This window comes from Cricetulus griseus (assembly GCF_003668045.3).
Source record: "Cricetulus griseus strain 17A/GY chromosome 1 unlocalized genomic scaffold, alternate assembly CriGri-PICRH-1.0 chr1_1, whole genome shotgun sequence".
NCBI lineage: Eukaryota > Metazoa > Chordata > Mammalia > Rodentia > Cricetidae > Cricetulus > Cricetulus griseus.
In genome coordinates, this window is record NW_023276807.1 from 29,212,416 (window position 1) to 29,231,976 (window position 19,561).

A 19,561-nucleotide genomic window follows, 5' to 3' on the forward strand; every position below is an offset into this window, starting at 1 on the left:
AGATTCAAATTATACTGAACAAAATGAAATTCCAGATAGAGAATTTGATAGTGTTTTGTCATTGTTGTTTTAAAGTTTAACGAGATCCAAAGAAATATAGATGGAATGATTAAGCAAACTGGAAAAACAAGGGAATACAGGAAAGAGAAATTCACTAAAAAGAGATTTTTTTAAAGCACTAATAGGAATCCAGGAAATGGTGCTCAGTAAATCAAACAGAATTCATCCAAAAAAACCTCAACAGCAGACTTAGTTAAGCAAAAAAAAAAAAAAAAAAAAAAAACACCACAGCTTAAAGACCTCTTTTTGGAAGTACCACATTTATATAAAAATACAAAAATAAGAATGAAAAGACAATGAAAGACTGGGGGAAGATCAAACATGCATGTCATCAACATATTCAAAATTTAAAAAGCACAAAGCAAACCAAATGAAATAGCATAAAATTCCCCTAATTTTGTGAAAGGCATGTACATCAGGAACAGAATTGCTATATAACCCCCAAAAGCCAAAAAATAGCCTTTCTACAATGTATGGTACGAAAGCTGTCAAAAAGACAGCACAAGAAAGACTTAAAGCCCACATGAGAAAATGCCAGATCACTTTATGGATAACCCTATTGGACTAATGATAGATTTATCAACAGAAACCCGAAGGCCAGACAGGTATGGTAGGTATGGTGGGTGAGCAGAGGGAGGATCAAGAGTTCAAAGGTGGGCAAGAACATTGAAGATCTGTCTCAAACTAAATAAACAGTAAGTATCAGAAGGACATCACATGAAATAGGCTTTAATACAGTAACAGCAGGGACAATTTCAACACCCCACAGTCATCAATGCAGAAATCATCCAGTCACAAACCAGAAGACAGAACTGGAAGCACACTGCTGTTCTCAAGACAGAACTAGAGAAAACTGTAGTAGACTCTTGTCTCAATGTCTTCCCCTCCTTCAATGCAGGTTAGCCGCTAATGGCTTTGGGAGTGGATACAAGTCCTCTGGTCTCTTCTGTACCAGGGAGATCCTCAGGGTTGAATCTCTTCCCTTTTTCTTTGAAAATCAATAATGCTGAAGGCCAGCAAGATGGCTCAACAGGTAAAGGTACTTGTCACCAAGCCTGACAACTATAGTTTGATCCCTAGAAATGACGAAAGGAGGAAGGAAGGAAGGAGGGAGGGAGGGAGGGAGGGAGGGAGGGAGGGAGGGAGGGAGGGAGGGTTCTAGCTGGCCTCCACATGTGTGCTATGTCACACATGTAAGTAAACAAATGTAGTAAAAAATTTGAAAGTGATATTGGACAATCTGAACTTAAAAAAAAAAATCAAGTCAGCTTTTTCTTTAAAAATCACACCCAGCTAGATTTCCAGGTAGGTGCTTATATGTCCCCTTTTAGACAAATACAGGACCTCAGTGTATGTTAGCTAAGGAAAGGGGACAGAGCTGGAGAAGTAAGGCAGAGCCTCTTTTCTCCTGTCCACACTGCACAGCGAGGCATTTTTACTTGCTTGGCAAAGCACTATTTAAGTATCTTTCTTATTGGTCATATAATCTTTAAACATTAGGTAATTATCATAAATCCCTATTTTTCACTGCTCAGCTACAGTATTTTCTGTAGGAATCCTAATATTTTAGAGTCCCTGATACAATAATAGCGCATTTCTAACAAGCTTCCAGGTAGCATTTTTCTGCTAATGTGAGAAAATAGATTTTGAATATAAAAAATAGTGTTTTACTAACTACAAGCATCTGAATTCTTAATACAAGCTTGGTGCAAGCACCTTTACCCACTAAGCCTTCTTGCCAATTACAATTTTCATATATTCACTGACCGTTTTATTTCATCCTCCCAGATCCCACCTGACTGACCCTGAACTTGCTGTCCTCCTGCCTCAGCCTTGTTTACCTCTCAGAGATGGAAAGATTTGGAAACACAAACCTGTATCATTATATATTATCATCTCCAAATATAACAAATAAAAACCTAAAGTAAAATTTTATTTTTACCTATGTGTTTATATCTGTCAGAGAATGAGTTACTATAAAGAAGCTGAAATAGATTTTTTCAGTTAGGCATTTGCCTCTCACCATTTGTACATGTTATTCTTTTAAATGTTTAACTCAGCATCAAAACTGCACATAGTGGTGGGATTCAGTGATGTGCACTGGTAACATCCAACTAGCCCACACCCAACCCAGACCCCAATAATCCTTTTACTATTGTACTTTTTCAAGTCTATTTTGCTACGTACAGCAGGGTTTCATTCTTATTTTGAACCAAATAATATGCCATTATGCCGTTAACGTGTTGTCTTTAGCCAATTATCAGTAGATGGTCACTTACCCTGATACTGAAACTTAGCTATTGGAATGGTGCTGCTTAAACACAAGTGCATGTATTTTAGTACACTGCTTCATTTCTTTCAGATACGCTAAGAATATAGCTGAATTTTTGGTAGGTACTGTTATTTGTTTGTCACAGGTCCTGGTTGAAATCCAGATTATTCTGCCTCCCAGTGCTGGGATTATTTTTATTTCTTGAGAAACTGCCACTCTGTTTCTCAAAATGGCTGACCTAATTTATGTAACATCAACAGTGCACACATCTTCCTTTTTTCCAATTTATGTTGTTTCATAGCAGCCATCATAAATAGGATAAAAATGGTATCTTGCTATAGTTTTGAATTACTCTGAAGACAGTACTAAGCATTTTTCTTTTTAAATTTTTTAAAATTGCTTTTTTTTTTTTTAATGTGTGGAAGCGGTGCTACAGCAAGCATGTGAAGTTTAACGGACAACATGGGGAAGTCAATTCTCTCCTTCTACTATGTGAGTCTCAGATATCAAACTCAGGCTATCAGACTTGGCAGGGTCTCATGTGTCCTGTAATGCCCTCAGACTTGCTTCATGGCCAAGTGTAACCTTAAGCTTCTGACCCTAACCCCCAAGTACCAGAATTACAGCATTACTAATTTCTACATGTTGTCTTGGTTGGTCTCTAGATTTTTCTGTCATAATGTGAAAGCAGGATAATCTGACTTCCTCCTTTCCTGCTCATATGCCTGATATTTCTCTGTCTATCTAACCTAATTGCTCTAGCTACCTCTCCCTCCCACCCTCCCTCCCCCCCCTCTCTACACACACACACACACACACACACACACACACACACACACACTAAAAACCATGAAAAGTGCCTCCATCCCTGACCATGCAAATCTTGTCACCCTTGTCTTGTTCCTGGCCTTACAAGAAATGCTTTCGGTTTTTCACATTCATTACTCTATGTGCCTGCAGCACACTCTGGTATGAGTCTTCTGTACCTACCATGTCCACACCATGAGGGATGTTGAGTTTTATCGAATGTTTCTTCTCCATCTATTGAGATGATTATATGATTATGTTTGCTGATTTGCATATGTTAAAACATCTTTGCATCTCTGGAAGGAAACTTGGCATGTGATATTTGTGGTAAGCCTGTCAAACTGAGTTTGCTAGAATTTTGCATTTTTTTTTTTTTTTTTTTTTTGTGTTCATCAAAGGCACTGGAGGGGTTTTTTCCTCTTTGTTTGCTCCTGTTGGGTTTGGGGACCAGAATATTGCCAGCTTCACAGAGTGAATTTGGAAGGGTTCTCTCCCTCTCAATTATACAGAATTTGCTTGGGAAACACTAGTGTTATTTCTTTAAATGTCTGGTTACATTTAACAGTGCAGCCTCTTCTGGTGCCAGGCTTTTTTTCGTGGTTGGTAAATTTTATTACTGATTCACTATCATTACTCACTAGGGGTCTATCGTGGATTTCTTTTTTATATTTTCTTGCATTTTGGCAGGTCACATGTGTCCAAAAATTTGTCTGGACATAGGTTTCACCTGTGTTGTCTGTGGTCTTTCCCTCACTACTTATACCAAAACTGAGAGGAAGTCTGGTAGTTTGAATGAGAGCTACTCCCCATCCTCTGGGATGAATTTTTTTAAAAAAAATCAATAAATCATGGTATTCTTTCTGTGTCAATTTTTTCCCTAACTTATTTACAGACAAAGAACTTTCCAGAGAATCACACATGTGAAGCCAACATAAGCTACTGAGCAAGATCTTATTTCACAGGAAAAGGAAAAAAGAAAAAAAGAAAAAAACTATCAGACACTTCAGACTAGCAGATACCTCAACATCTAGTAAGTACTATCAAATACAATCAATGTGTTGGTCATTCTAGAGACAGTAAGAGATAAACTGGAGATCTTCATTGCAATTCCTGTATATGGCTACCAGCTCCTCAAACTGGATTATTAATGTTATTAACTCAACATGACCAAGCATAAAAACTATGTATGCCAATCATCAGTACATGATTCTAACCTAATTACTACAGTTGGCTGTATAAGACTGAACTCATCTTTCTGAATTTATGAGCAGTCATAAATATCCTATTTTGACATAACTAACTAGGAAAGAATTGTTGACATACTCTTCTTAATAGCTTTGGCTTGTGGATGTGGCTGAATTCCTCCAGCTGGAAGTCCATAAGTGCTGATTCGCTGTACAAGACTTGCTACATTTCCGTGTCTTTCCCGTTTGATGGGCAAATTGTCATCCTTGGGTTCTGTGTCTCGCTTAATTTCCTATAAAAAAAGGAAATCAATAAAAGAAAAAAATTTAGTGTGTCTTATTCAATTTCCATTCTTAAACATTTCTATATCGTTTTTAATGTAACTTAGGCTAGCCTAGAACACGCAGTAATCCTCCAACCTTAGTCTCCCTACTCTGTTTCTCAAATGTAAAATACCCAGACATATCTACAGTAATTACTAAACAAGTCATGACATAACTCATTTTTAAGCTTTTTTGTATTCAGATATTGCTGAAGAACGCAGATCATTTGCCAAGCATGACATTGTATAAGTTTACATCTTATTGAAACTGGAGAAAAGGTACAGGAGAGCTGCAACCTACCCTCACTAACATACACAAGAAAAGACTGAAACACCAAAAAAATAACACAATAGTTTTAAGTCAAGGGTACACAACTTTTTTCTATAAAGCACTAAATACTAAATATATACGGCTACCAGGCCATGCAACCTCTTTCCAATATCAAATTTATTATATGTAATTCAAATGCAGTCATATACTTAAATAACTAAACTCAAGCATATTCTAAAGGTATCCATGAACATAAATTGGGCGTGATGGTCCACACCTGCAATCCCAGCACTTGGGAACTAGAGGCAAAGAGAATCAGGAGTTCGAGGCGATCTTTCACTATGAGATCAAGGCCAACAAGACTACATGAGACCCTATTTCCAAAAAAAAAGGGGGGGTCTTTTAATTTTCACATATCTTACGCATCATTTAATACTTAATTTTCCTCCATTCAATTATAAAAATCTTACCTAGCAACCTTACAACATGGGCCTTGTACAAACCAATGACCAGATTCTATCCTATAGGTTTTAACTTAGTGGCTCCCTGCTCTAATTCACAGGTATAATAAAATAAATGCTGGGCAGTGGAGGCACACACCTTTAATCCCAGTAATCAGGAGACAGAGGCAAGTGATCTCTGAGTTAAGGTCAGCCTAGTGAACACACCAAGTTTCAGGATAGCCAGGGCTACACAAAGAAACTCTGCCCCCCCCCAAAAAAAAAGAATCATCTGCAAGAGAGTATGAAATTTTACTAGAAGAAACAAAAAACCACATAAACATGAAGTCATGCCATGTTCAATGATTAAAATGTCAGTATGAGAGGCAGCCATGGAAGTGACCTCAGTCCATGTCCTGTCTTCAGCCTCTGTTCGAGGCTGAAAGTTACTGAACTTTAGTTCACCTACATAAATTTAGCAGAGGAAAGGCAAATCAGAGTAACTTCACAAAGTGACCTCAGGGCTGGTGAGATGGCCAGTGGGTAAAGTCACCAGCCACCAAACCTGACAACCTAATTTTAACTGGCAGTATCCACATGGTAGAATAGAACTAACTCCTTCTACTGAGGCAAGTAAGTAACAGGCAGCAAGGCATGGAAAGCAACACAAAAGACAGAATGTGAACAACCTGACTGGAAGACAACATAGAGCAAAACTTCTGAGAAACCAAGGTGACACTACATATAGCTGAAGCATGAAAGTGAAGAGATCTGTTATGACTGTTAAGTCATAAAGACTAAGAGCAATTAGGCTGGAAGGTTGATGATACAAGGCTCTGAAATATACTACAAAGATGGCAGGACAACACTGAAACATTTCCACAATGCAGGAGGTCAGCATGTGCAGTACGACAACAAGCTTAAGGCAAGCAGGTGCAACTGATGATCACTATTCCCTGAGTCAATGACAGAGCAGACAGAGTTAGAAAGATTCAGAAAATATTCAAAATATTGAGAATCTTGAAAATTCATCATCTCCACTCAGAGAAGATGATACCCAACTTCCTGGCTTGAGCAACTCTCAGATGACACTGCCGTTCACTAAGCAGCCATCTCTGGCCATTGCCCATTCTCACCCCTTGATAGAGCTCCACTTCAAGCTTCAATCAACTCTAGCTATGTCTACACTACATGTGTCTTGTTTGAATTCTTTCAACAGAGATCACAGGGACTAAGGAGCTAAGGAAAGTCCAAGTTACATTATTTTAGCATTCCCATCAAGGTGCAACTGAATTTCTTCATCTTCATCATAGGTAAGTCAGAGACTTCCCTAGTAAGGTTGAGATCATGGATTCCCTGTTCTGCTACACTTACAGGATTCCTCAATGTACACACTTGTCTTAGACAGATTTCTTACTCAATCTGCCCTTGGCATTAGAAGATAACTACAAGTACTATCACAGTGAGACCTGAGATCACTACTAATAACCTACAAAAACAGCAAATTCTGTTTCCTATAACCAGCACCTACAGGAGGAACAAAGTTTAGGACGAAAGGAAAAGAATATGAGTGAAGGGCATACAGAACTTTTCGTAGCTTCAGTGGTTAACAAGATCTCCCACTGGATCCTCTCCATAAGAAGAAATACACTGACACATTAATGTTAAAGCTGTAAGCACCAGATCACTGGAAGAGAAAGTGCCCAATTACTGGGTATACTAGGATTCCTTGCCCTCAATGTAACAGGGTACTAGAGGGCTTACTGCCCTCAGGATCAAGAGATGCTCAGAGCAGAGCCCCTGGTGCTGCCCCTGAATAAGGTGGCCTCTAACTCAATCACAACAAATTGGATGAAGCCTCAGGTAAACCTTGAAGTCTCAGTTCTGCAGTGGTCTAACTCCATATATCTGGGTGTGACCTTGATTGCCATCCAAGGTCTAAGTTAGCAAGACTGAAATCTCTATACACTTCTATGCCTCACTTCAGCCAGATCTCCACGTATATTGTGAAGTCTCGATTCCTTTATTCCTATTACTATTGTTAGAGTGTGTGCACACATTGTGTGATGTCATGGTACATGAGTGGAGGTCAGAGGACAACTTTCATGAGTCGGTTCTCTCTTTTCCCTCTGCTGAAGTAGGGTCTCTCTATGGTTTCTGACATGCTAACTGGTCTGCCGACAACTTCCCAGGCAATTCTCCTACCTCCAGCTCCCATTTGGCATGCTGGGATTACAGATACAAGCAACTTAATCTATCTTTTTAACATGAGTTCAAGGATCTAACCCAAGTTGTCACGCTTCTACAAGAAGCACTTTTAACCACTGAGCCATCCCTCTAGCATGGGTCTCACCTCTTGAGGAAAGGTTGTAGCTAGTTATATATTAGCAGGGTTAGATGTCACTGAGGATGGGCCACTCCCCTCATAATCAGCACCCATTAAAACCAAGGACTCAAACTCCAGCACTACAATTACTGATCAAATGAATGGGATCTGAAACAGCAGTGGCCCTTGGTGAAAACAGCATTCTGACCTGCATAGAAGACCATTAATAGATAACTAACATTAAAAATTAAGTAATGAGATTACTAACTCCATGAAGGCTTTCTAGTAACAAATAAAGACATTATCATTGTCCCCTCCTATGTCAATTCATTACAGCACTCAGGAGGCAGGGGCAGGTGGATCTCTGTGAGTTCAAGGCCAGCCTGATCTACATAGTGAGTTCCAGGACAGCCAGAGCTATATAGTGGGACCTTGTCTCAAATACAGAAAGAATAAATTCAGCCAAGCATGGTGGCATGCCTTTAAATCCTAGAAAGGGGGAGGGAGGCAGAAGTAGGCAGATCTGTGGTTTCAAGGCCAGCCAGTAAAACCCCATCTCAGGAAGGAAAACAGGCAAACCAAATGGAGCCTGTCAATCACATGAACAAGAAAGCTGTGTGTTACAGAAACTATAGAAATGGTATAAAGACTTCCTAAATGTAGGTGGACACATAGTCTCCTTAGCCACTGTCGAATCTTACCCCTTCAAAGTGTACATTACTGCAATGGTCTCTTGGGTCACTGTCCAAGCTCATCTCTAATAAATTCTATGTACACACACACACACACACACACACACACACACACACACACAAAGAGTAAGGGGGGTAAGAGAAGAAGAAAATACACAGCAGAAAATATTTGCAAAGATGCATGATGCATCTGATAAATCTAAGTTAAAAAAAAAAAAAACAATTCTGAGACACCAGCTCAAAGTGCAACCCAATTGAAAGCTATTATCTAGGGCTTACAAAAGGGAACGGTGGGCAGGTAGATACATGCATACAAGCATAAACAAGCACAAAGATACACATACATCCACACAGCCTTACTATACAGCAGGCTGCCAATCAAGAGTAAAATCTGTTACAGATGTATCTGTACCTGTGTTTTTCTAAATGTCAAGAATAAACATTTTAAAGTATTGTCATTTTGAACATGTATGTATTTCTTGACATACATACTTAATTCTGTGAAGCGAAAGCAAGACATTAAACTGAAAATACTTACCTTAACAAAATTGTCAGGGAACATTCCCCTTCTCCCATTTAGTTCTCCTTCCAGCCATCCTTCTTCCTGTAGTTTTCTCACATTTCTGATGACTTCCCCAACTCGAATGGTTAATTCATCATCGTGTACAGCATCATAGTCATACTCCACAATATAGTCAACTAAAAAAGGAGAAAACAAAAAAAAAGGAGAAAACAATGTCTAAAATCTAATTCACAAAGTATCTATAAACCATATTAACAAGTTTTCAGTTATAGAATCTATGTAGCAACAACTAATACTGCAAAGATATAAGGCTTGTCTTGGTGGTTTAAATATTTGATCACATCAGCAGTCCTTGATCACGTAAATATAGAGCATAATACATTTTTAAGTGAGAGCCTCAAGAGAAACACAATGGATATTCATTACATATTGCATTCCTACAGTTCAGCTTTGTGGCACACTGTGAAGTGGTCCCAAAATCTCACACATAAAGCTACATGTATATTCCTGTTGTTATAAAATTCCTTCTTAAGTGTGACCTATGACCAACTTGTAACCAACAGACTACGACAAAAATGATAAGCTATATGGAATGAAACAGTACCATAATGGCCATGTTGCTTCTTACTACTGGCTTTGAAGACACAAGCCAAGACATTAGTATGCTGGCTAGGGTGGGCCACAAGCAAGCAATGGAGAGAGAGACGTCTGGTTAAGGCCCACACTGTAATAAATAAAGCAAAGAACCTGAATGATAGCAGAAGTTTAGAAACAGTCTATCCGCAGAACCCAACCCTGGGAACATCTTTACTGCAGCCTTACAGAGGACCCAGAAAACACTGTGTCCAGACTCTAAAAACCACAGAAATGGTAACTATGTAATATTTCTTTTTTTATTTTTAAATTAAGTGGTAGGAAAAGGATACACATGTGAGTGCACATGCCTGTGGAATCTAAAATAGGGTAGGTATCAGATCCTCTGCGGCAGGAGTGACATGTGATTGTAAGCTGCTGGATGTGGGTGCTGTTGCTGTGCAACAGCAGCAATACATACTCTTAACCACTGAGCCAATCTCTCTAGCCCCTCCCTACACAATGTTTTAAACCTACTAAATTGTATCAACAATATCAGAGAACAAATGAAAAACAAAAGCACATTTAAATAAGCCTGCATTCTCTAACTACAGGATTTCTGATCCAAGATACCGTATAGGTACATTTTATAAAGTTCAGTTTTAAAAAGCAGAACAGATTCCCTATGAAAGAGAACAGATTACCAGCTATACCCATTATCTTTTCTTCTGCCTACAACCATAAGGAAAAATTTTTTAAAAAAAAAATTTTCAACCAAAACTATAAGTAAAAAGGTACACTTTAAGTCAACAGCCAAGACACCCCTCTCATTTCTCAGAGTCTTAATTTTGTTCAGATAGTCTGAAACCCTGGGTTTATAAATAAAGCTTCCTACAGTCCAGGTTACATCTTGACTAGTCTAGATCAGTACTTCTCAAGCACTAAGTGTAACCAAGTTATCTGAGAAATCTTGTTTAAAGACCAGCATATTAAAACTGAGATATCTAAGCCATTGGTAAGAGGCAAAAGTGTAGAGATAATTCATTCATAATCATTCTAATTCCACCCAATCGCACTCAGGAATCTCATTTCCCTTCTCATGTGGCCTAAAAGGCAAAAACACAGAGCTAGAATATAGCTCAGTTGTAGTGTCTGGTTATTATGCTGAAGGTTCTGGTTCAATCACAAACACACAAGGACCAGGCATGGTGACACACACCTATAAATCTATCACCCAGGACAATGAGGCAAGAGGAGCATGACCCTGGGGCCAGCCTGGACTAAACAGTGAAAACATATCTAAAATAAATACAGGAAGTGACACCCCAAACTGCTACAGTCTCGGGTAAAGAAAGCCATAGGTATGATTAAGGCAGAAAGGAAGACAGAATCCGAGCAGATTTGTCAAGCTGCTACCCTAACCAAGCCAACTGCAATACCCCAGATTTGTTATATGATGTAATGTTTTTGTAATGTTTTGTTGTTTTACTGTTTTTTCCTCAAGACAGGGTAGCAGCTCCGGCAATCCTGGAACTCACTTTGTAGAGCAAGTTGGCCTCAAACTCAAGAGATTAAAAGGCCTGTGCCATCACCACCCAGTGAAGTCATTTTTTATTTAGTTTGTAAGTGAATTTCTACTGGAGCTGAAGATATGGTAAGAGAGCCAGTAGAACTGATAAAGCCAGGAAGAAGCTTAAAGCTGCCCACTTTTAAAACTAACTGATTACTTCAAAACTAAAAAAATAGAAAATAAATAAATAATTTAGATCTGCAGAAATGTTCTACTGGGTTGCTCAGGAGGACCTGATTTCAAATCTCCAGCAACCACACAAATAAATAAATAAATAAATAAATAAATAAGCAAGCAAGCAAGCAAGCAAGCCATGTGGCAGCCTACTTCCAGGTTCAGTTAGAAATCTTCTCTCGAGAATAGAGAATGACAGAGGACACCTACAGTCCTCCTCTCACCGCCATCAAGTACATCCCACACACACCATACATGCATAAAATTACCAGAAGTAAACTAAATTTAAAAATACATCAACTAAGTTTTTTCTTCAAGTTCATAATATTGGCAATGCTTTAAATTTAAAATTACTGAATATTTGTCAAATATTTGATAAATCCAAGAAAACATTCAAAATAAAGAAAACAAACAGAAAGCAAAATTATGGCCAGGTGCTGTGGCATATGTCTTTAGTCCTAGTACTTGTGTATCATTCCAGGATAGCCAGGGCTATACAGAGACACCCTGTCTCAAAAAAATAAAATAAAAAGGGGGGTCCCCAAAAAAATATGAAAGCAAAGACATGGGTAATAATGAATCCAACTTATCAGAGTCTAAAAAGGAGACAAGTAAATGAAGACAGCCATCACACACACACAAAGAAAGCATCACAAAGAAACCCATTTCTCTGTGTGGTAACCAATTTAGTCAGTAAGGCACTTACTGAACAAGCATTAGGACTTATGTTTGGATCCCCAACATTCACATAAAGAAAGGAGGGAGGGAGGGAGGAGGGAGGGAGGGAGGGAGGGAGGGAGGGAGGGAGGGAGGAAGGAAGGAAGGAAGGAAGGAAGGAAGGAAGGAAGGAAGGAAGGAAGGAATCTCAGAAGGATCTCTGTTAATGAGTAAGTTTCAAGTTCAGTGAGAAACCCTATCTCAGAAAATAAGGTAGAGAACAACTGAGAAAGACACTCAATCCTTAGCCTCCATATACATATATATTATTCTCCATATATAGTCCCCATATATATAGCCTCCATGCATGTGTGTGTATATATATTCATATTCCACACAGGCAGACACACACACAGTAAATGAATGTAACAGAAAAGGAGATCATAGGATACCCCACCTCACATATCACTCCCCCCCCAAAAGATGCTGATATAGTGAGCTACAGTTGAAAGAGCAGCAAGATGAAGATTCCATCTTACATCCACTGAAAGACTCAAACTTAATTTTATGATCACAGAATACTATCCTTAATCGCCTTTTACAGCTACACTGATACTCCAGTAATAGTGGACTGTAACTGAAAGGATCCAAATATGCACATTCTGAGTATTTAGATAAACTCAAAGACAAGCAGAGAGATAAAACTAAGACACTAGGGGATCTGAACCCTTTGGGACCTACAGCTTGAGCAATCATTAAACAGTTTACAAGCCCAAACCAGGCAAAACACAAGCCTCAAACTAAAGACTATGGTGCTATTTCTAGACCTAAATACATATACCTTAACAACACTTTAAAACACAAAACTGACTAGTATTTTTTAATGTTACTATATCTCATTAAATTCTACAAAATAAGATTCATATGAAAATATTAATCAAAAGTCACAGTATCATCCCTAAAGCCCCTTTTATCAGTTATCGAATGTTAAACTCAGAAATGATAAAAGCAGCATTTCTTATATATTTTCAACAGAGCTAAGTAAATCTAGTACTTTTCTTCTATTTGTGTATGTTGTGTCTGTCTGTTTTTGAAACAGGATCACACACCACAACTCAGACTGTCCTGAAACTATGTAACACTGGCTGTTCTCAAACTCCCAGCAATCCTGAGTGCTAGAATTAAAAAAACTATCCACTATGCCTACTTTCTAGTTGTGCATTTATTTATATCTTTATTTAGATACAGGGTCCTACTTATTCAAGGTGAGCCTCCACCTCCAATATTGGGATTGCAAGTCGGAGACAAGTGTTGGGATCACAGGTGTGCACCACCACACCCTAAAGTTTATCTAGTCTTATGGATTGAACGCAAGGTTTCATGCATAACAGGCAAACATTCAATCAGTTAAGCTACATCCCCAGCTCTAATCATTCTTAAGATACCAAAAACAAATGCACATAAAACCTACCTATGAATTAGTTACTTTTTCTATTGCTGTGACAAACAATGTTCAAAAGCATTTCATAAGATTCAGTAAGCAACAATAGAGAACACATGACAAGGCAGTTCACATCACAGTACACAGGAGACTGACCGGAAGATGCCAGGAACAAGATACACTCAAGGACAAACCCCAGTGCTACTCCCTCCAACCAAGCCTCACCTCCTAGTTTCAACCAGCTCCACCAGCTCAGATCAAGCAAACAAAACATGAGCTTGTGGGGACAGTTCAGACTCCAACTGTAACCCCTTCCTCTTCCTGCTCAAGTAGTATGCAAAGGTGCACACAGTATGTATATTCCAACCACATTTCTCCGAAGAACATTTCATCAGTTATCTTTTCATAGTAGTCTATCCCTTCTAATATTACAGATCAATTGGTGACATACCGACAAAAACAACCTCAAAACTTAAAAATTATCTTGATCTTACAAGGACTAGAAATTGTCATATGCATATAATCAATTCCTTCTCCTAAAATAACGCACAAAACCTATACTAGAAAAAAGCAAGTTGGAATATTCAGTAAGTTTCTACATTCCTTGTTTGTTCAGGTTTTTTTGTTCGTTTCCTTTTGCTTATTCCTCCCACTATCAGTACCCCACCCCCATACACACAAGGTCTTGCTTCATAACCCAAGCTGGCCTCAAATTCACAGCAATTTTGCCTCAACATCCCCATTACTGAGATTACAGGTATGGACACCACACCTGGTTCTTAATTCCTCAATTTCAATTCTTAACTTCAATAAAACACTAGAAATACGAGCATTAATCTTCTTTCAAGTCAGACCGAAAACATACCATATAAATGCTCACTGAAGTTGTATAAGAACTTGGAAGGGGGAGGTTGGGAGGGAGGGGAGGAAGGAAGAGAGGAGAGAGGGAGGGAGGGAGGGAGGGAGGGAGGGAGGGAGGGAGGAAGGAAGGAAAAAGCCCAAGAATATATAAAGAGTAGTGGTTTGAATAAGAATGGCCCCCCACAGGCTCACAGATTTTTATGCTTAGTCCCTAGGGAATGCCACTACTTACAAGGATTAGGAGATGTTGCCATGTTGTAATAGATATTGTGTTGTTAGAGGAAGCATGTCACTGGAGGTGGGCTTTGACATTTCAAAAGCCCAACCCTGGCATGGTGGCTCTCTCTCTCTCTCTCTCTTCCTGCTGCCTGTAGATCCAGATGTAAAACTAACTCTCAACTTCTCCAGCATCCATGTCTGCCTGCACACTGCCATGCCCCCCCCCACCATGACACTGATAGACTAAATAAACCTTTGAAACTCTAAGTAAGCCCCAACTAAATGTTTTCCCTTTAAGAGCTGTCATGGTCTCTTCACTGGAAAAGAACCCTGACTAAGAAAGAAACAATGTGTAATGCAGTATATTTGGTAAAAGTATCTTAAAAGAAAGGAGTTTCTCAAACACTTGGACAGTGTATGGTATCCATCCACAATTTCTAGGAGAGTTAATCTTGTTTATACTGTTTCTGTTTCTGTATTGAAAAAGGGACTCTTGCTCAGCCTGGTCTCCCAGGCTTTCAGAGTAGCTGGCATTCACAGATTTCAGAGTGCCATTGTGCTAGCTAAGCTTCTTTATTTGCATATAAGGTAGTTATTTCAATCTTACTATTTTCTTTGCTTAACTCAACATTTCCTCCCTTTCCTAAAATGTTTTAAATGTCTAAGACATACTTTCAAACCAGACCACTGCAAGTCTGAGCCTGACCCCCACCCCCACCACATCCTGTCTCTAACTTCGGTTAAGCAACAATCTCTCCACTTCTAAGGATTGTGATCATCAATATTTTTGCCATAACACTCTTACGGAGATTAAAAGCTCAAAGCAATACCTAACATGGTAAGTATACTTCAAATGTGAATAACTGGCAAAATATCACCTAAAGAGTTTAACTTAGGAAAACAGGAACTTGCTATAAAAGTTCATTCATTTTCTAAGCAGATTAAAAAAAAAAAAAAAAAAAAAAAAACTAAGTTATGCAGACAAAAGCAAACACTTGTAACATTAGATGCATGGATCATGAAAATTTCTGAAACAATCATTTGAATCTCTTCATATTCCTAAGCATCCTTCAATACTAAAAAAGGAACTAAATTCTTAGACGAAAAGAACAAGGACGCATGCTTTATAATACCTGACATAATACATAATCAATAGCTATGTGTAGCACTGAACTGAAATATATTGCATGGAGTTTTAAAATCTCATTTCAAATTTGTTAGCTATGATTTCCAGTCAACTTAGTTTTCATACGTATAAAACATGTATACTCATGTTCAATTTTCATTCAGCAAATATTTACTTGTTTATTCAAAAAAAAAAAAACTTGGTCAAGGCACACTTAGGATACATCTAAGAAAAAACAATGATCTCTGAACTCCTGATGAGTCAGAAATAAAGATTAAATAGGCTGGGGATATAATTCAGAGGCTAAGAGCCTGGGGTTCAATCTTCAGCACCAAGAAATAAAGGGAAGGAGACAATAAAAAATTCCAAAACAAGTTACACTCTGGATGAATGTAAGAAAAAATAGGGCAGGATTAGATCAAGAATGTCTACACCCTGTAACCCAAATAGCTCCCAAGGAAAGAATGAGCTGTTCTACTCTACAGCATGGAGAGTTCAGCAGTGAACAGGCCTGCCTAAATTCAAGCCTTGGCCTTGAATTAACTGCTGCGGTATTGTTCCCCCCAACTATAGGAATAACAACAAGGCATGGAGAATGGCTCAATGGGTACAGGTGCCTGCCACCAAGTCTGATGAACCGGGTTCAATCCCTAAGACCCATCCAGCAGAGGATGGGTCTCCAACCTACACGTATACACTGTGGTACATGCACACATTCCCACACACGTGCACATACAAAATAAATACAAAAAATGTTTTTTGAAGATTAATAACAGTTCTCAAAATGAATAGACTTGTGAGAATTAAAGAATACTTAGGAAAGAGCTTTAAAATGGACTTGAAACAGAAATACATAATAAACAATCACTAAATATTAACACAAATCACAAACACATTCTTCCCACTGAGTATCTAGAGTACAAGTATTTTGTCCTTTTTTTTTTTTTTTTCAGACAGTCTCATGTAGCCCAGACTGGCTGTGATTACACAGGCAGGAATGACCTTGAATTTCTGATACTCCCATCTTCACCTCCTTAGGACTGGGATTACAGGCAGCATTTCATACCCTGTTGTGTTTCTGCAGTGGGAAGGGACTGGAAAATTCTAGCAACTGAGCTACATCCTTCAGCCCCTTATTTATCAGTTTTTTGAGTGCTTCTGTTTGTAATGATACAAAGGTTTCAAATCATATTTGATGAATTTAACCAAAGAATTTACTGTTGGGATAATAGTTATTATTACTCTGAGAAAAAATTACTATGACTGGTTAAAAAGAACTAGCACACAGTAAAAATCAATATTTAAAAAAGGAAAAAAAACAAATGATGTAATTGTAAAGCAGAAACTGCTAAAGTTCTTCAGAACTCTCATCAGATTACAGACCTCACTGAAAAAGTCCCTAAAAGAAAGTCACAGAGTTGGATAATGCCTGTAATCTCAGCACTTGGGAGGCTGAGGCAGAACTATGAAAAGCAGAAGGCCAGTGTGAACTAGAGTGGGTTCTAGGCCAGTCTACACAACAAAAAATACATACATACCATGAAGACATAGGTCCTTTTCTCAAAACAATCCCATCACAAAGGTCCACAAAATTTTTGCATATATAAATCTGATGGACTTGGGCCAGCCAGATGTCTCAATAGATTAAAAAATTTTAAAAAAATACTTGCCTCAAAAGCATGGTGACCTGAGTTCACATGTATCTTGTGACCTGATGACACATGCAACATAGCACATGTGTACCCATGATCACACACAAAATAAGCAAAAAAAAAAAAACCTTATGAAAAGCTTTCCCCATGTCATTTTTTAGAACATTATTACATTCCTATAAACTAAATTACTTCCTTATGAGGTTTTCACCAACATTGTTCAGTTATTACTGAAATATTTCTCTTAGGTCTTCCTTTCTTTCCAGAGAGGCCTAGCCTGGAATTTGTGACATGGCTAAGTTAAACTCAAACTCACAGTCTTCTTGCCATATCTCCTGAAGGCTGGGATTGTAGAGTACACTACCATGCCTCGATCTCTGATGCTATTTTAAATGTAGCTACTGGTCAGGCATGGTGACACACAGTTTGAAACCTCAGCCTCAGCACTAGGGTCTGATCTCCACAGAGATGGATCTCTGTGAGTTTGAGACCAGCCTGATCTACACAGCAAGTTCCAGGCCAGACAAAGCTACTTAGTAAGACCCTTTCTCAAATAGGTAGGCAGGTAGGTAGTTAGTGTAGGTAGGTAGGAAGTAGGTAGGTAGGAAGGTAGGTAGGTAGGTAGGTAAGTGAGGCTTCCTGCCCAGGTGGAGGTGGTCCACATGGTAATCCCAACATTTGAGAGGCAGAGGCAGGAACATATGTTAAGGCCAGCCTGGGCTATGCTACACAGCCAGTTCTGGACAGCCTGGGGAGGGAAGAAATTATACTCTAAAGTATTGCCAAATACAGTATTATTAAGCTAAACCACAATTATAAATAGCAATCTAAATGTTGTTTAGAAGCTTTAAATATACTATTATTAAGCTTCCTAAGCTGTGATTCACAACCTCAGAGTCTTATAATTGAATGTGCACATCAAAAAATATGTGGCAACAGCAAGAGGTCTCTGAACACGGTGACCAAAGATTAACTCAAAAATCAAACAAAATGAAATCTAGGACACTTGTAGTGGCTCTCACCCATGCTATACAGAGCATCTTCAATGAGCCTTCTAAATATATACCATGCCTACTTTGCACAACACATGCCCCATGCCAGGAAACACTAACTAGCACTACCTGAACACTGCTCAGACTCAAGAGCACTGTTATTTTTATGAACTGCAGTGTTTGCTGTACAAGGTTTTTGTCCCTTATAGAAACAAGACAGTTTAATTACTGAAAACAAAGACTACTATCACTCCTCAGTGCATGAGTATCAAGTAAGTATACCACTGGATTGAATTGTATTAAAATGTCTGACCTGAAGAGTGCTCTTTAAACTGCTAACTTGCATTTCATTAAAAAAAAAAAAATGCATGTTGGCTTTGGATTAGAATAGAATTTCCAACAATTTCTATCATGGCTCTGAACACACTTCTGCCATTTTATACTACATATTTACATGAAGTGATCTCCCAGCAATGACAATTACAAGATCAAATATCAGACAGGCATAGTGATTCACACCCATAATTCCAGCACTCACGAAGCAGAGGCCTGATGACTGTTACAAATTCAAAGTCAAATCAATCCACAAAGCAAGTTCCAGGCAAACCAGAGTTACAATAAGAAATGACTTACAAAAAAAATCAAAATTGCCAATCAGATGTAAATCTGAAGATGTTCTACATCACGAAGTATTAAGGATTCTGCCAAGATTTAATTCATATGCATGGGAGCTGGAGAAATGGTTCAGCAGTTAGGAGCACCAGCAGCTCTTACAGAGGGCCTGGGTTCAATTCTAGTATCCACATGGTGACTCATAACTCTTCAATTCCAGTTCCAGAGGATCTGACATCTTCTTCTGGCTTCCTTAGGCACCAAGTACACACACAGCACATAGAAATACATGTAGGCAAACACTAATACACAGAAATACATTAAATTTTTTAAAACAAACACAATTATCTCAGTGTGTAAATTTGTTTTCACCAACACACACACACCAAAGAATTACTTGGGTTTATTTTGGGGGGAGGGCGGGGTTGTTTGTTCTGCCACAGGGTCTCATTATGTCCTGGAACTCTCTCAGATCAGGCTGGCTTCCAGCTCAGAGTTCCACCTACCTCTACCTCCCAAAAGCTGGAATTACAAGCATGTGAATTACAAGTGTGTGCCATCACATACCTGTGCCCAAAGAAATGTTTTAAAACAAATTTCTTATGATTATTTTCATTAATGTTTATGTGCTGGCTAATTTTATGTCAACTTGTCACAAGCTAGAGTCATCTGAGAGGAGGAAAACCCAATTGAGAAGATGCCTCCATAAGATTAGGCTACAGGCCAGCCTGTAGAGCATTTTCTTAATTAGTGACTGATGCGGGAGGACCCACTCCACCCTGGAGA

General features: G+C 38.6%; 1 protein-coding gene across 1 annotated transcript in view; it reads right to left on the minus strand.

Moving 5' to 3' along the window:
* The window catches only part of Cd2ap (CD2 associated protein), a 76,571-nt gene that overhangs the window by 47,144 nt on the left and 9,866 nt on the right, over nt 1–19,561 (minus strand). The window contains exons 2-3 of the mRNA XM_027387470.2: nt 8,914–9,074; nt 4,463–4,616 (exon numbers count right to left, since the gene is read on the minus strand). Coding sequence (XP_027243271.1) covers nt 4,463–4,616; nt 8,914–9,074 — 315 coding nt within the window. The remainder of the gene's footprint in view (nt 1–4,462; nt 4,617–8,913; nt 9,075–19,561) is intronic.